At 30.3% G+C, this 19,119-nt stretch overlaps 1 protein-coding gene across 9 annotated transcripts in view; it reads right to left on the bottom strand.

The window, feature by feature from the left end:
* LOC105837488 overlaps positions 1–19,119 on the bottom strand; it is a 253,276-nt gene that overhangs the window by 206,257 nt on the left and 27,900 nt on the right. For 5 of the 9 annotated variants that reach the window (XM_036289208.1, XM_036289211.1, XM_036289226.1 and 2 more), the window contains 2 exons: positions 17,650–17,814; positions 17,417–17,560 (listed from right to left, as the gene is read on the bottom strand). In XM_036289208.1, coding sequence (XP_036145101.1) covers positions 17,417–17,560; positions 17,650–17,814 — 309 coding nt within the window. Of the gene's footprint in view, positions 1–3,386; positions 3,434–8,247; positions 8,414–8,497; positions 8,612–8,704; positions 9,014–17,416; positions 17,561–17,649; positions 17,815–19,119 lie in introns of those variants that run through there. The other 4 variants (XR_004963966.1, XR_004963965.1, XM_036289247.1 and 1 more) reach the window with 2 other exon arrangements.

The following is a 19,119-nucleotide window of genomic DNA, read 5'->3' as shown; positions in this document are numbered from 1 at the left end:
TTTCCGTGTGCAAACTATATTTCTCGCATCTTTAAAAAAATTTAAAAATAAATGTAATGTAAAATATAGAAAGAAAAGTCGCCAAAATATCGAAAAATCTATTAAACAATACTCTTATTATATTGTAATCTGTAATCTTATTATATTATAATCTGTAAAACAATACTCTTATTTCTAGGAAAATAAACATTATATTTTATTAATACTTATAAAAATATAATGTTTAGATAACTAAAAAGAAAAATCTATAATTCAAATATTCGTCACTGTTTAACATAAAATCTGTTTAAAAAGAATTCTTTAAAAGTAAGAAATTTTGCAACCAATTTTTTTTTCAAATTGCACTTTATAATGCTGCTCATTAAATTTACACTTGAGTATAATCACATATAAAACACAATTTTATAGTACTTATTACACGGTTTAACGACATAAGAATAAAGAGCAAACAAAAATTTAAATAACCTTTAAAATAATAAAGAAATTATGATCAAGGTACTTAAATGTAATAATAGAACTGTGAAATTTGTATATTAATACTTTGAGTTATATTTATAATTTATAGAATTAAATAATGACATATATATTCTTAAGCAAGATACAAATAAAAACAAGATAATAATTTGAAATTGTAACAATATTTTTTTGTATGTCTCGTGGTGGACGCCTATGCTCGAGTTTATTTATAGTTCGCGGTGATGCACGCTGTGTGTGGATATATGTATAGTCGGTACAGCCGCGATCTTCTTTGCGACGTAATATATTTATTTCTTTGTATCAATTTTAATACGGAAATTCGAAATGTGTCACATCTCGAAGTATTAGCAAAAATGTGAAAAATTTACAAATTGTTCTATTATTATGTTTAAGTATTTGTGTAAAATTTAAACACAATTCTGTTATTGTTTTAACATGTAACTTTTTGTTACATAACTAAATTTTGTACAAATATGCAATACACGATAAAATTATAACAATTAACATTTTCATCTAGTTCATTATAATAGTTAATTACAATTGCAATATAAAATAATCAACAAATTATTTCATGATGTTAATAAATATAATTCTTATATTTCTTTATTTTATTAATATCTATTTTGTATTATTATTACTATTATTATTATTTATTACTTTTAATTATTTATTTAAATGTAATTCTTTATAATTCCTGTTACATACATTTTTTGAATTACCTTTTTGGAGTGACTTATTGTGTTTCCAAATGAACTGTATATTGGATTATATTGAGACTATTAACAAAGAAAATACATTTTATTCAATTGAGATGATTACGTACGATTAATTGGAAGTATCCACTCGCGGCTGAATAATCGATCAGTTCGTAGAAAAGGTATCCGCGAGGGGACACGTTGCTTACGTCTATACGAATAATTATACTGTAGTTAATACGAATCCTAGAGGTAGACGTGTGGTAGTGGTCATGCGGACGTAAGCACTATGAATCACTTTGATGTGTATTTCGCAACTTATCGGAGAAAAGGCCATAGGCTTTAGTTCTAGGAATATGGGCATCTGCGATGCGCTGGGATGTTCTATTCTGATTATCGGCTCATTAAAGAATATGATATAAAGTTTAACAACATAATTTAGCCCTTTGAGGGACACATTTTATTACTAACAAGTACATTTTTTGTATTAACAAGTACATTGTAAATACATTTTTATGAACTTTAAGATTTTTAACATTTTTGAGGTTGCGGATTATAAATCTAAAGCTAAATTTTCAAAATTCAAAGTGGTGTGGGCCTAACATGGCCAGTATGAAAATTTTTATAACAAATTTATCAGCCATTTTGAAAATTTGACTTTAAATTTGTAATCGGCAACTCAAAAAACCAAATGTAATTTCAGCAAGAGAATAATTTTGGTAAACAGCTTGTCTGCTGTATTAGATCCGACATTTTAAATTGTTTTATTATTTGTTTTTATTATTTATAAACATCCATGCTGTTACAAAATAGTCATTTTTATAACATGTTTTATGATTTAGATGTGGTATATTGACCTTTCCAGTATAAAAAGTACTTATTCGAATATTTTTATTTAACTTTTTTTATGGGCACATAAAAAAATTTTGAAAAATTATACATTGATGTACTACAAGATAAACTTGTTTGCTTAAAATACAACATTTTCCGTAACTTTCTATTACTTTTAGTTTATGTACGGACAAATTAATTTGGAAAAAAGCTTTTGTAATATTTACTTGTATATAATTAATAGTACATCACATACGTAACTAAAATATTATACAGAAAATAATAATTTAGAGTCTTACAAGTATAAATTATACAATTCCATCAATAGTTATAGATAAATATTACAGAAATATTAAAAAAGAAACAAGTGAGAGAAAAAAGGTGGAACGTATATATTCCACAGCTCCAAAAGATTAAATGACATGTATAAATGTAAGAGATACAGTATACTTTTGTACAGATTTAAAAAACACATCAAACATGTAAAAAAAAGTGCATTAAGTATCAAGAGATACAGTAGTACCTCGCGCCAAGTGAACGCGGACTGACCATGTACTTACTATATACGACTACACGACTTACGAATACCGAGACAATCGGATCTTTAAAAACGGTTTAACCAATCAAATTCTAATTAAGGTCAATCGATAGCTTAATTATAACTTATATTGATAAGTTTGAATTATATAATAAGTGTTTATTTTTTTCTCTATGTACCCTACCATCAGAGATATCGCAATGTAAAGTCCGAAATGTAAATTTTTCATGTTAAGATACGTTTTCATCATGAACATTTTGTAGGCACGTAAAGGGATAAAGGCAAGACGAAGAAATGCACGGTTTGTTATTTCGTTGCAATCATAGAGCTTATACTAATAGAGAGGCCATTGCTATATGCTGATAATAAGAAAGTCCGCAGTTCTTGCAAGGAAAACAGAAGTGGTTATATTTGATCTTTTTTCTAGGATATCCTCACTCTGTTGCCCAGAGAGGATAAGAAAAGCAAATGTAAACGACAAAAATTACATAAAATAGTTTTGATGTGTTACTGTTACCATGGTAGTGACATATTATATTTGTAAAAGATAATATGAAAAATAGAATGGAATATCGTTTCATTTGTAAGTATGTTAAGTTTATTAACTTTTAAAGAATTGACATTTTTTCATAAAAACTGTAATCTTTTGGATGAAATTATATAATTATATATATATATGAGTCAGGCAATGGCAACATATTTTGACGGCTAAAGAATGTGAAATTAAGAAGAAAATCATCTATATATATATATATATATATATATATATATATATATATATATTTGATGTACATAGGTGTATGCGTAGATGTGAGCATGATGAAATATCAGATATGAACACTTACTTATGACTTTTCTCCATTATTTGGCGATAAATGTTTTTCTCGTACTTCTAGAAAAAAAAACCGGCATTATTTGTATTGATTATGTATTATTATAATCTCGACTCACATAAAATAACAAACTTGTGTATTTTTAAAGTATTTTAAAGAGATATTACGAGAAAAAATCAAGAAAATCGAAAATATTTCGGTTACATACAGTTTTTCCATCCTTTGACCGTCATATTAAATCCGCCGTATTGAATTTTTGAAAAATCGCAATAAGATTTGAAAGAGCAGGTATCTATTCCACGATTTATCCCTATTGTAATAATCCTGCAAAACATTTTCGCATCCAAAATGTGGAATTTTTAGAAAAAAATGTCGAAAAATGTTGCTCTTTTTTAGAAAAATGGGCCATAACTTTTTTTACTCGCTTTGTACGTCAATTCTGACACCAGCATTCGAAAGAGTAGGTTTCAGACTATCGAAAACGTTATGATGAGTTTTTTTTCTACGTCTATGTAAAAAGTTTGAGCGTTGAACGTAGAGAAAAAATAGTGGATATTTAGTCCTAAATGGATTAAAGCGCAAGTTTTTAATAATACGCAAAAATATTTAGGACAGCGAAACGTTTCGACTTTACAAAGTCATCCTTAGTTGCTTGTAATGTACAAATTAAAAAATCGTTATTAAACAAAAGTAACTTTATAAAACGCTAGATAACGTGTAAACGTTAACAATTACATAAATATGAATAAGTTAACAAAAAATAATAAATAAATAACAATTAAGTAAAATAAAAGTTATAATTGTAATTAGTTACAAGATAATAGCATCAGAAGTATGAACCCGTAGAACCCGTAGAAAAGCTGTAGAAGAATGGTCAATCAGTTGTATTAAATGGTCAGATGAAAAATTGGAAATAATAGACCTAGCGGAATAAGCATATAAAATCTGCTCCCGCAGATTTCGGGTTCAAATTCATGCCATAAGTTCGTACATCAATGTGATATAAAATTTTCCTAAATAATAACTTGATATCTTTATTATTTTAGGAAATATAGAGGGAAAAATAAAAATAAAAAGTCAATTTTTTAAAAAACAGCTCGATCGATTTTGAAAAAAAAAAATGTTATGAATATTAATGAGATAATTTTCCCCCAAAATTAAAATAAATTTTTAACAAAAAATAGGAATAAAAAAATTTATATTGAAAAAAAATGTTTGGAGATTATGTTTTTTATTCCTACCAACCATATTTAACATAAATATTCTTCAGAATATCCTTTATAACATATATTTTTGCTCAACTTTTTTAAGTAGTGCAATATAGTTAAAAAAAATCGCTCTGGGTATCGATCATGTAATTTTTCCCCTAGGGCGAAAACGTGAAAAGTGAAAAGTTTCAAGTTACTATCTCTTTCTATTTAACACTAATAGAAAGAGATAGTTACATGAAACTTTTCACTTTTCACGTTTCCATTCTAAGGAAAAAGTTATATGATTGCTGCCCCGGTGACACTGCATCATGATATGCACTACTTAATTTGGACTCGTGAATTTAGTACACCATATTTAAAAATTCAAGATTTTTTGAAGTTCTAGTATTCTTTCGAATAGTTCTAGAGTTCTTTGTAAAATTTTCAAGAATTCTGTTGATTAAATATAAAAAAATTAAATTTAAAAATATGGTGCGCTAAATTCACGCAGCGTACCAAATCGTAAAAATCAATTATTTTTTAGAAGTTCTAGCTTGGTTTACAATAGTTCTACAGTTCCTAATAGTTTATATCAATAGTTCTATCAAAGTAATTAACCAGACAACACGCATGTCTAAAAGACGTCTGTAAGACGTCTTAAAGACGTCTTAAAGACTTCTAAAAGACGTCTTTTTGATAGTTTTATAAGACGTCTTATAGAAAATCTTATAGAATAAGACGTCTTAAGACATCATAATGTTCTCTGTTGTGTATCATCACATTTGTAATATTTCTGAGACTATCTTTTTTTTAAACATTACATTTGCAATCATCTTGATTGAAAATTTACATTTGAAATCGACCAGCAACGTATAGTATTTTTATAACGTATAGTAATATTACAAATACAACATTTCTGAAACCTTTCTCATGATATATGTTTGGCGCACATTCTCGGCAACGCGGGTACAGTGCCAGATCGAGAGCATTATGTAAGTTACGTCTCATGTCATGGCATCCTCATGTATATGCATATAGGTTATAGGTGTGTTTATGGTAAATAAATATATAATTATATATAATTTATTTATGGTAAATAAAAAATAAAGATTTGTACAAGTAATATTTTGTAAATATTTATAAATATTTCATAAATATTTTTATAATATTTATGATAAATCTTTATGATCTATCAAATCTAAGACCACAAAAATATTTATAAAATATTTGGATAAATATTTATAAAATATTCAAATAAATATTATAAATATTTTGTAAATATTTTACAAATATTGTGTGCTGTCTGGGATATAATTTAGTTTTATCAAAAGAACAACAAAAACATATTTTTATAAGTTATTCCACATGTTCCGCATATGTAAAAATCAATAAAAAAACTGTACATTTATATTTATACATACATATTAATATTTATTTATAAATATTATTTAACTATACGTTTCATGTTTCTGACATCTATTGAACTGATCTATAACAAATATGTATTCATGAGCATCAAGTGTTCATAGATCATCGCAAAGTGCTAGGTTGCGTACGATCTTCGAAGTCAAGCAATGTCGATGGCGATTCAGAGTTGGATGGGTAACCGCAGAAGTTAGGCAATGCCAGATGTGACTATGGTGACTTTTTTTACATTATAATTATGTTATTTAAATATTTTTCACAATGGAAGTGCTGCATATATAGGACATGTACCCAAAATATTTTCTAAAACGTCAAAATAACGACGACTTTTACTACCTGGGATAGTCATATTCCTGTAATATTTCAGAAACGTTCTTGCGAACCAAAGCGGACATTTTGATATTGGTGCAACCTTACAGAAACATTGCAGAGACATAACGTAACGTAACTGTAATAGTTTCAACATTTCAGTGTTATGTCTCTGCAACATTGCAGAAACTTTTCTGTGCTATCAGGGTAGAAAAAAATAATTAAATCTGAGGTGCTAACCTCCTGTGGAACTTCGGTTTCAAAAAAAAAACTTTTATTGTATTTTTCTGCAGTTCTTAAAGAGTTTTATACTAGTTCCTGACTATTTTAATAAATTTCGCAAAGAGTTCCGTCAATTAATTAATTTTAAATAATTATTTAAATTTAAGCCGATCCTGGCGCACCATCTATGAGACATACGATATGCTGATAGTCAGGGTTAGGAAGTAACACACGTTACTTGTAACGCCGTTATCGTTTTCGTTACTTTTTTTCGGTAACGATCGTTACTTGTTTATGTCTGTAACGGTAACGAATTCAGCCGTTACTTTAGTTCCCTATTATCTTTTATATCAATAGATCGCATGCTGGTCGCGCGCATTATTCTTGATGGGATAAAAATATTCCGATATAGGGCGCTGGAAGTCAATGTCACATAAGAATGCCCTGTTGAAATATCCTGTTGATGCGACGCGTGAATCTTTTATTTTGAGATTTAAATACTCTAGATAGTCGTCTTCAATACGCAAATACATATAATGCATACAACTTATCTGCCAGATTATAAGTTACGTGCGATAAATGCAATTATAAAACATTTATTTTCATATTTTATAATATATTTTAAATATATGTTTGAAAAATATTCTCTACCTTATACTTTAGGCTGCATTCCAATAATCATTGCTAGTACTAAAAGTCTAAAAGTCTATAGTATATGTATATGAAACGTAAACTGTAGATTTTCAATACTGGCAGTGCATATTGGAATGCATATATAACGACATTAATTTTTAAAAACAAAGTTTAATAAAAATTTTTGACAAAATGACATTTGTGAATTACAATATAAATTCTTATAAAGATAAGTATACTAAAAAAATAAAGATATTAATATAAAGAATTAGAATATTATTAGTCGAGTTTAATATAAAAAAGCTTGCTATATAGAAACTAGTTTAAAGTTTCAAGTTTTAATATTGATTATTAAATATTGTAATTTTATAATCTAACATCTTATTTTAGCATTTCAAAAAAGGAAACCTTGCGAACTCGAAAATTCAGATTTTAATAAAACTTGGCATAAATGTACAAAAGATAAATACATGAATTTAGAAATTTTTAGTAGCGGCCCAAAAAAAACGGTTTAAAGAGCTGAAAACACCCTTCAAGGTGTGTCATGAGACATTTTTGCGTTTTCTCGATATATCACGTAAACTAAACAAAATAAAAATGTTTTATACAAAAATTTTACAATAAAAGTACTTCTATCTAACTATAGTAATAAAATTTTGAAAAAACATGAAAAAAGACATTTTATTAAAAAAAATTTTTTTTCCACTTCGTCGGCAAGCGAAATTTCACTGTTTGTGCCCCTTTGGGCAAAAAAAAGTAATCGCAATTCAAAGATATTTTGTATCTAAAAGCTTTCGGGGCCGCTGATTACGAATCAGACATCAGAATTTTAAAATTAAAAATGGCGGATCTAATATGGCGGACCGAAAATATTTTAATTTAATTTATTTGGATAAAATTCATAATACAGGGGTTTTTGAATGGCTAAATTTGGGTTTATGTTAGAAAAACAAAGAACAGCAACGATTTTTTAGTGTTTACAAATAAAGATATAAATCAATTATTTAATTTTTATATTTTCTTGAGTTCTTTGCAAATCTTTCATAGGTTTTGCAATCTATCATAAGAAACTGTTTAATAAAAAATCTGTAATCTGTAATTCATTTTTTTTATTAACATTAATTTTCCGTACAAAAATATATTATTTGTATTTACCTATTTTTTATTGTTATCGGAAGCTATTTGAGACGCAAGATTTGCAAATTTTGCCATATAGTCGACACTATTTTCTCCCATAAGACATTGCATATGTGACACAACCTGAAATGGTCATTATAAATCAAATTACAAAGAGCGCAATAAAATAAAATAATATTTAATGTAATTTTATATATTTATATTTACATCAGAAGAAGGACGAATATCTTCCATGATTTGTTCGCCCGCTTGACTTCTTTGCGAACCTTTCATAGGCGATTCAAGCTGCCCTAAGAAACTGCTCAATGAAAAATCTGCAACCTGTAATTCGATTATTTTATCGACATTACTTTTCGTATAAAAATATATCATTAGTATTTGTGTACAGCTTAGTATAATTATACTATTAATTACCTCACTATTTAACCATTGATGTTCGCCTTCTTTAAGAATTTGAGTAGCACTAATAATTGAATTAGAATTTTTTGCTTCTCCGCTCGTTTCTAAGGCGTCCAAAAAAGATTTGTCTTGAACCTCATTTGCATTTACTGTTATTTTATCAGTTTGCATTTGACATAATGAAGATCCACTGGAGATTTTACTAGTGCCAGTCAAGTTTTCCGATGCCATGTTCGGTGCAGATACAATGGGCAATTCTCTTTGTATAACAAGACTTTTTTGTCTCACTGTTCTTCCTCGTTTGGAAAAACGTGTTTTAAATTTCTGTAATGTATATATATATATATATATATATGTATAAATATATATATATGAGTGATACAAAATATACGTAGGTATATATACATCCCTCCATCCATGCATACATACACAGTAAAAAAATTTATGTTAAATTTAACAGATATCGCATGTCCAAAACCGTCCACAGAAATTTTTCTGTTAATTTAACATATTAAGCATATGTTAAATAGCAACATAAATATTACGTTATATTTTAACATAAAACTAAATGTAAATTTTATAATTTAACATAATTTTTATGTAACAATTTAATGAGAAAATTATGTCAAAGTAACACATGTAATATGTTACTTTAACATTATAATAATGTTAATGTATCGTGTATAACGTGTAACAATAACATATTATATATGTTATTTTAACACGTTACACAATTATAATATTATTTTAACACATTATATATATTAATTTAACATATTATATATGTTAAATAATAATTATTCTAGAAATGCTGAAAAAAATGTTTACAATTGCATATATACCAGGTGTGTCGGTAATTCTTTTCCGGTTTTTTCTCTAAAGAAAACACGTTACTTACAATGGATAGTTAAAATTTACTTATTCAAAGTATTGGCCATTTGATTCTATACATTTTGTCCATCTCTCAGGCAATTTATGGATGCCATTCCAAAAGAACAGTTTCTCCTTTGAGCTAAACCATTCATCGATCCATTTTTTAACTTCTTCGAAATCGGCGAAGTGCTGCTCTGCAAGCGCGTGCCCCATCGATGCGAAAAGGTGGTAGTCGGATGGAGCCAGGTCTGGAGAGTACGGCGGGTGCGATAAAACTTCCCATCCAAGTGATTTCAACATTTCTTTGACTGGTTTTGCTGTATGAGACGGCGCGTTGTCATGCTGCAAAATCACTTTATCATGTCTTTGAGCGTATTGTGGACGTTTTTCGATCAATGCACAGTTCAAATTGATCATTTGTTGTCGGTAGCGATCAGTATTAACTGTTTCTCCAGGTTTCAACAGTTCATAATATACGACACCAACCTGGTCCCACCAGACACAGAGTATGGTCTTGCGACCAAAGCGATTTGGCCTTGCAGTCGATGGGCCGGCTTCGCCAGGTGATAACCATGATTTTTTTCGCTTGGGATTTTCGAAATAAATCCATTTTTCACCACCCGTTACTATTCGATGCAGAAATGACTTCCTTTCATACCTTTGAAGCAGCATTTCACTGACGATTTTTCGATTTTCCAATTGCCTGTCATTCAATTCATGTGGCACCCATCTTGCCATCTTTTGGATCTTTCCCATCGCTTGTAATCGTTCACAAATTGCTACTCGGCTCACATTCAACTTTTCTGCTAATTGTTTTTGAGTTTGTGTTGAGTCTTCATCCAATAACTCCTGCAATTCCGCATCTTCAAACGTTTTCGGCCTACCAGGACGTTCTTTGTCTTGAACGTTGAAATCACCACATTTGAATTGTCGAAACCACGTTTCACATGTTCTTATGGTTGGAGCATGCTTACCGTAAGTCTCTACTAGCAAACGATGACTTTCAGCGGCTTTTTTCTTTTGATGAAACAAGAAAAGTAATGCGTGCCGCAAATGCACGTTTTCAGGCACAAAACTCGACATTTTCAAAAAATTATAAATCTATAACGCTGTTATTTTGGCGGAACGTAACTTGTGTAGTTTAAAGGTTAATGTCAGTAGAATAAAATGACATATGTATCAAATCATAACATTTCATACTTATGACTAGTGACATCTGTTGACAAAAACCGGAAAGGAATTACCGACACACCTGGTAGATCGTTCCAGGATCATCGATAAAAATTTTGTGTGTATATTATTGGAATCAGTCCAATATTATAATATATGTGAATGCAATCGTATTTGATTCTCAGTTCTTGGCGACTCCCTTTTATTCACCTAATAGGTAAATTTTTTTCACGAGAAATGCGCCATCTCAGGGTAAATAGTAAAGTCCTCAAAAATGAAATGGTCTTTGTTAAAACTTAATTATAGAGTAAATTCAACATTTTTTTCTGTCAATTTTAAGAGCTAAATCCTATCATTAATAATAAAGAACATATTTAGGGTATAAAATTAAAAGTACGTGCACATTGTGTTACTTTTACACTTTTTTTAGTTATTCTAGTAATTTAACACTTTACTTGAATTAACACAACAGCAATATGTTAAAGTAACAAGCAAATATGTTAAATTTTAACATAAAAGTTTTAACCAGGATATTTTTTAACAAGAAAACACAAAATTTTTTACTGTGTACATACATACATGCATACGTACATATGTACATACATAGATACGTACATACGTACATACAGGTTTGGAACATTACTTCATAAAAGTAACGCGTTACTGTTACCGTTACTATTACTTTAATAAAAAATAAAAAAAAAGGCTAGTACTGAAAATCTGTACGTTACAGATAGAGTCTAACTAACTCTAGAATGCAACAAAAAAATAATTGAAAAATTTTTTTATTATATATATTTATTATAGTTGTTTACAAGCTTCTAGTGACTGTGGACGCGCGTCTCGCTGAGCGGTCTCATCTTGTCTCGCGCTGCCGCGCGCTTGCTAATATTCGGCGGTAGATAAAATGGCTATTTTTTCTTAACTAATAACTTGTTAACTATTACGACAATTGTAAAATGGTAGAGAACTTTTCTACTCAGTTTAGTCCGTTCTATCTCTATGCAAGCGCAATGTCGAAAATTTTCGGCCTCCCTGTATAGTATATATGTATATATAGATATTAATATATTAATGTTAACCCTTACTGTACACGTGGAGTCCAGTGGACCCCCAAAAAATTCATGTCCAAGTTTTCGCTAAGGTATTCAAAACCTTAAATCTATGACACCATTTATCTCTTATTTGAGGTACCATATATAGCAAGACTCATTGGCGTTGATCGATTAGTTTGCTCTGTACAGGGGTTGAAAGAGCACGGTGTTGAAGTGTGGGGTCCAATGGATCCCCTGTGTATTTAACGGATATTTCCGAATAAATTTTCAAAAATTTTTGATTAACGAAAAATTTTTTAATCATTAAAAAAGTTTTTTTTTTTTTAAAGAATCAGTTATAATTGTATGTTTATAATAAAAAACATTTTTCAAATTATTTATTATAAAAAAGTAATTAATTTTATTATAATCTTAATACTAATTTACATAATATAATAAAAAATTGCTTTTGTTTACAATCGTAAACATTTGTAACGTCACGAAATTTTAAATATCAATGACTCGTTTAATTTTTTGAAAAAAAGATTATTATAAAATTACTTATTTTTTTATAATAAATAATCTAAAAAAGTTTTTTATTATAAACATAAAACTATAACTTTTAAAAAAATAAAAAATTTTTTTTAATGATTAAAAAAATTTTTTGTTAATAAAAAAAGTCATCTTATTCTATCCATTAGTTGCTGAAAAAAAGCGATTTTTTCCTGCCGCGCCAGATATAGCAGCGCGGACTCGCATGCGAACTGAACCCATGATGCGCATGTGCCATCCAAATCTCTCGGTCAAATGTTAAAAAACGCTTATATTTTAATGTTTGTTTCAACGGAATTTGTCAACAGTTGTTCTCGTAAATAAAACATACAGAAGTTTCAGCCTTCTCCTCTACACAGCTCTTAATATTATTAACAAACGTCACAGTGATTTAAAATAAAAAAGCATTATCTCCGGTCCTAATAAACATAGAATAAATTTTTTTTTTAATATAGAAAAATAGCAGTAATCGAATAACCAATTTGGTTTCAATATATTGAAAATACAAACAGATGTTTATGAGAAAAAATGAACCTTCCCGTTTGAAGCACTTTTTAAACAATTTAATATAAAAATTTCACTTAGCTTTCAAGTGCACATGGAAACTTAAGGAGTAAAACGCATTTTCACAAGATAATGCATTCCATGCTGTAGAGTAACGTTGCAAAAAAAGTATCTTTTTAAATAACAATTAGCTTTGTGCTAAAAGTTATGAATTGTCCGGGTTCAAATTTTCAGGACTTTTAAAGAGTAGTAAACGCTACTATTTAATAGATATTTTTAATACCTATAAGCTCATATTTTTTGTTTCTCGTTAACAATAACAAATTTCTTTTTATTGCCAAAAAACGAAAATTTTTACTTTCTTTCATTGTTTACACAATGATTCTCAACTTTTTTCCAGTTACATTTTTGTATAATATGTTCGTATGATTCTTCCGAATAAGAATCTGTAATAAAAGTGCTTCTTACAATTTCGAAATAGCGATTTCTGAGTCTAACATCCCTGTACTGTTAGTGAAAGTACAGAATTTTATGTTCAGTTTTTAATGCTGAGATTTATAAAAATAACAATTACAATATAACGATTGGAATTAAAAAAAAAAAAAATTCAGATTTCTTTATTTTATCTTATATTTATCAAGAGACACGGTGATTCGCGCCAAGTAAATTTTTATAATGGAAGTGCTGCATATATAGGACATGTCCCCCAAATATTTTTTAAAACATCAAAATAACGGCGACTTTTACTATCTGGGATAGTCATGTTCCCGTAATATTTCAGAAACGTACTTGCGGACCAAAGCGGACATTTTGACATTGCTGCAACCTTACAGAAACATGGCAGAGACTTAACCGAAAACTGCCACAACATATTTCCGTAATATTTCAGAAACGTTCTTGCGGATCAAAGCGGACATTTTGACATTGCTGCAACCTTACAGAAACATTGCAGAAACATAACATAACGTTACTGAAACAATTTCAACATTTCAGTGTTATGTCTCTGCAACATTGTAGAAACTTTTGTGTGCTACCAGGGAGAGAACGTGTGGGCAAGGGAAGGGCTCCGCCCCTCCCCTTGCACCCCTCCCCGTATTTTTTCCTAACCTAACCTAACCCAAACATTTTTAATTCGCTATTTGGCCACAATTTTAAATCTAAAGTCGCAAACCCTTGTGGTAAAGTACAGGCGTGGACGTCGTTTCGCTCTGTAAGTAGGGGGAATGGATCTCGCTACGCGTGGAAAGTCGCAAAACCATATGATGTACTCCTATACTGAATAATTATGTGTCATATTTATGAAACTTTTTTTGTTAATAACTTTTTAACGAATCACGAGCGACGGCTAAAATCTTTCGAAGGTCACTCAGGAGGATGACCTTGATAACATATGTCAAAATCGAGGTCTTCGGAGCTGCCTCCCCTAAATTGAATAACTACCAAATTAACAAATGCGATTGGTCAATTTCGATGGAATAATCGATCGGTTAAGATAACCGGAGATGGTGAAACCGAGTGAGTCCTAGATGCGCACAGTAATAAACGGACACAGACCAAATGCGCACAGACCAGATGCACACGGACCAAATGCGCACACCTATGTGGTGCAGAGAATGCTTTGCACCCATCCACACCCACGCACACGCACACACACACAGGGGGGGCTTCCCCCCTCCCCCTCCCGCACCCACCCCGTCGGTAGAGGTGCCCGAAAAGTCGCAATCCATGTGGTAAGTTTGTTAGTTACTGTGTCCGTTTGGTCTGTGCGCATTTGGTCCGTGCGCATTTGGTCCGTGTGCATCTGGTCCATGCGCATTTGGTCTGTGTCCGTTTCACTCAACCTGCTGTGTCCGTTTATTACTGTGCGCATCTGGGATGCTCCCGTGAAACCGGCCCTATGTCGGTATTACTACGCCTGTCGTAAACCCGACTTTACCTGTAATTGAATAAAATAATGGCCTTTTTGGTTAATGTAAATTTCGGAGTTGTGCTTAGGCGCTGGGATACAAATATGTGTCCCTATCAATGGCACCAATTATTTTCGAAAAACCATTGATAGTTTCAAATTTGATCCACATTTGGCGAACTTTTTCACCTGTAGGACATTTAATTATATAAAGTGCCAGCACAATTAATGCATTTGTAACACGTCTTGTTACATAAAGCGCTGTACTTCTGCCCACATCAAACCTCTCGCAAATTGATCTAAGAATTAAAAAATGTAAGTGTTACAAATTATGTTAGAATGGCTGCGTTCGAAACTGTTATCCGGTTGCTCTCGGGTGTCATTCTATCCTTATTCCACTTTCAACGGGGAGCAAAGATAGAATGATCCCCGAGAGTACTCGGGTAACGTTTTCAAACGCAGCCAGTGAGTTCTCAATGAGGATATCCATACGTCGCGTCATCCATACATGTCACGATTTATCAATCAAAACATTCTGTTCTATTGTATTTATCACTACAATAAAATAAAATGTTGTAATTGGTGACATGCAATGCTTTTTATCTACTGGATTGCTTGCTTTTATTTGCTTTAATTTTTGTTTTGCTTTTTTTATATACTAAAGAATCATAACAATTTGATCTTAGGAAAACATACCTTGCTACTTTAATAGAAAATTATACAATTTTTTAAATGTTATTGGATGGCTAGTGTAGAACAAACATATTTATAAAGCTACATTTTTTTACTGCATGTAGTTACATAAAATAATTTTATATGTATAATATATATTATATCTTAATGAGTCTGGAATAGCTAATCTCTAACGCTAACAATAACTGTTTGCGTGGAAAAATCATTGACGTTCCAATTGTCTGTCTTTGTAATTTTTCAGTAATAAGAGATAATATGTAATCGAAAGTTGCACCAGACATTCTAAATCAAATATTATTTATTCATTACGTGTAATATTACATATTTAAAACAAATTTTTAAATATAATATGAAGTTTAATTTTAGTTGATGTAACTAATATTTTGTATAAAATAAAAATTTATTAATATTGCTTTTTGTATTATAATGAAATGAGCTTTAAATTGCCGATCAGTTACTTTTGTTACTGTTAATTCAACATAATTTTCTATTGTTGATACTTTTTTACGTTTTCTATGCATTTATAAAATTTCCATTTCATCACTTTCAGATGAAGATGACGAATGAAATTAATTTGTGCACTGTGCATGTCAAAGTTAATATTAAGTTTTTTTTATTGGTATTTTCTCCTTCCATTTTGGTCAAATTTAGGTTAATTAAATTTAATTAATTTAATTTGAATTAAGCACCAGTTACGTTACTGCTGCGCTATTGGCTCCATGAACATCATTTTGTTTGCATTGGTAGCGTGATAGTGAGCTGCCCGAACACATCCCAAGCATATTCCAGACATGTTCAATGGGATTCAGTTCTGGGCTAATGGTTTAAAAGAGTTATATCATTTTCTAAAAAGAAATGTTGGCAGATATTGGCAACATGTCGAGCGTTATCCTGCATGAAGATAAATGTTCTTCCAAGTCTGCGTCTTAATGGTAGTACATAAAGCTGCAAAACTTCTTCAATATACCAACGCGCTCCAAGAGAATCACGGAATCACGACTAAAGGTGTACGGTCATAAATTGATGGCCCAGACCATCACAGATCCACCACCATATGCACGAATTGGCTGGATACAATTTAAACGGTAACGTATCTCCGTGATATCGCCAAACCTGCAAACAATTATCGTTTCCGTATAGTGTAAAGCGAGACTCTTCGGAAAACTACACGCGTATCCACTGACTGAAACATCAATTGATGTAACAACGTGCGTAAGCTAATCGTAAGCGACGATTGACTTCACTGATTAGTGGTCCACGTGTAGGTCTTCCGGCTCGCAAATTCGATTCATTCAAGCGTCGTGTGATGGTCATTAGACTAATAGAGCGACGAGGGAAGACATTATCTCTTAATTGCCGTCTTGTTATAAGTCGATGACGTACAGCATTTCTAACTAAATGTCTATCTTCTGTGTTTCTTTTTCAGTTTCGAATAGCTGTGTTTCTTCTACGACCCTGACCTGCACGTCTAACGACATCGTGCGTTTTCCGATATTGATGGAATGCTCGATTGATGACAGAAACAGAAACCATATTTGTTTACTACAAATCATTGACTATGACCTAAGGACATTTAAAACCGGCCTGTGTCAACTCTCAATGTTTTCTGCTATATGGTTGGTACCAAAGCTTCATTTCTGGCGGCACTGCTCGTGAGCAATAGCCGACTTCTCGCACTTGTTACATAATGTACAATTAAAATTTTAATAGAAAAAGAAATAATAAAAAGATGCTGAAATGTTAATTAAAGGAACAAAAATTACTTAAAGTATTAATTGAAATCGACAACATATATATAACGGAACATACGGTTAACATGTGTAAAATACGGGTTAACATATGTACCTTCAACCCAATACCATAAAATTTTATTTTACACAAGCTTCTTATTATTTTTAAATAAAGAAATCTGAATTTTTACTTTGTTATAAGTAATGAGTAATTTCCTATAATTCTGTATCTCCTACATGCAAAATGAACTATAATAACACTTACATCAAGTTGGGTCTTAAATGCGTCAGCTGTACCAATCTTATGATATGTTTGTGGGATAAGAGGTCTTCTAAAAGTAGATTCCTTTATAGATGGGACTCGAGATGAGATTACCGTTTCGTTACTTCCCGATGTGTTATCGTATACCTAACCAAAAATTTGTAACATTAGAAAATCGTGTTGAAATAGACAGAGAAAGTCTATATTCAAATAAATAAATAAGATAGTTTTCTTACTTTGTTTGTGCCATAATTGTGTTTTGCCAGTGACAATAGTTTTTGTAAAACCAAACATAAACTATTGTCACGGATGATACTCGATGACGCTGATTCAGTTGTGTATTGTTCGGTAGGCAGCCACTCCCACCAGTATTCAAGTATAATCTTTGATTCACGACCAAACTGTTAAACTTAGAAAATTAGAACACATATTTCTAATAATAAAGTGTAAATAAATAAGCAAATTACGATTTTACTTGTTTTAATGACAAATAAAGTAAATTTCCAGAAGTGCCATTCTCTCAAAAACACATGTTTTTTATAATCAACACAATTAATATAAAAATGAAATGTATATCACTTCTAGATATTTACCTAAATTAAATTAAATTAACACATTTTCACTTTCGACCACTTTTTGTATCCTTTTTTAATTGGAGGGGGGGAGAGGGAACATGAAAATTATAAACTTGAAACTTTGTACATTTAGTCTTTGATATTTAAATATTCTTTACAAATTTTTTTAAACGTTAGAAAATATTTTGTTTGTAATTACTTGCATATGAACGTATGAATAAATGACTCACTGCCATGATTTAAAATGTAAAAATTATAGTAAAAAATTCAAAAAATTCTATACAAATATAGTTCTCATCCAACAAATTAAAAAAATTGATTTTTTCAAATTGACACCCATAAAAAGAACAATTTAATTTTTCCACTTCCTTCAAGATTTTTTTTAATCAGAAAAGGCGGAAAGTTGAAACTTCTATTTGGCTGAGAATCAGACAAAAGAGAAAAATGTTACAAATGATATCTTTTAAAAATTTTGAGTCAATTGGATTAAAACTACACTACAAAAAAAAGGAACACTTTTTGTATACCGAAAATTTAGGCTATTTTCAAACTACTGAAATTCAGCGAAAAAACATCGCAGAAACAAAATCCAAAAAGCGTTTTAAAGCTTAAAACATCTTTTTTTAAACACTTTTTGGCGATTTTAATTATTTTTCTTTTTACCAACGTGGCATAATGATAAAGCTTAACCCGTTAAAATAAAAATTTTGATGCGACTTTGCTACGCATCTTGCGTGAAAAATCATAGAGAATTTGTGATTTACATCTTGTGGGATTTTTTCTCTTTATTTTGAGTGGTTGTCTATTGCTGTGCGATTTTTTTTAACGAGTTATTGATATTTTAAGAAAAAATGGTCGTTTTGACTTTCCATCGCTTGTTACTCGTGAATAGATCAACGTACAGTGCTTTGCAAGAAAACAATGAAAAGTTTGTACTTTCGAATACTGATTAATTAGTTAAAAGAAACGTTTAGGCAAATTTGGTATGAAATTCCACAGGACATTATTGAGAGGTACATAAACATATGAGAACATTTACAAACAGTAATTAATCAAAGAACATTAGTGTCTATTACTGGGGAGTAATCGTATTATAAAACTTTGTTTTAACGATGTGATTGATCTTTCTTC

The sequence above is a fragment of the Monomorium pharaonis genome, chromosome 1 (genome assembly GCF_013373865.1).
Source record: "Monomorium pharaonis isolate MP-MQ-018 chromosome 1, ASM1337386v2, whole genome shotgun sequence".
In the NCBI taxonomy this organism is placed as follows: Eukaryota; Metazoa; Arthropoda; class Insecta; order Hymenoptera; family Formicidae; genus Monomorium; species Monomorium pharaonis.
The sequence above is the reverse complement of the archived record's forward strand: the minus strand, read 5'-3'. Positions and strand labels throughout refer to the sequence as shown.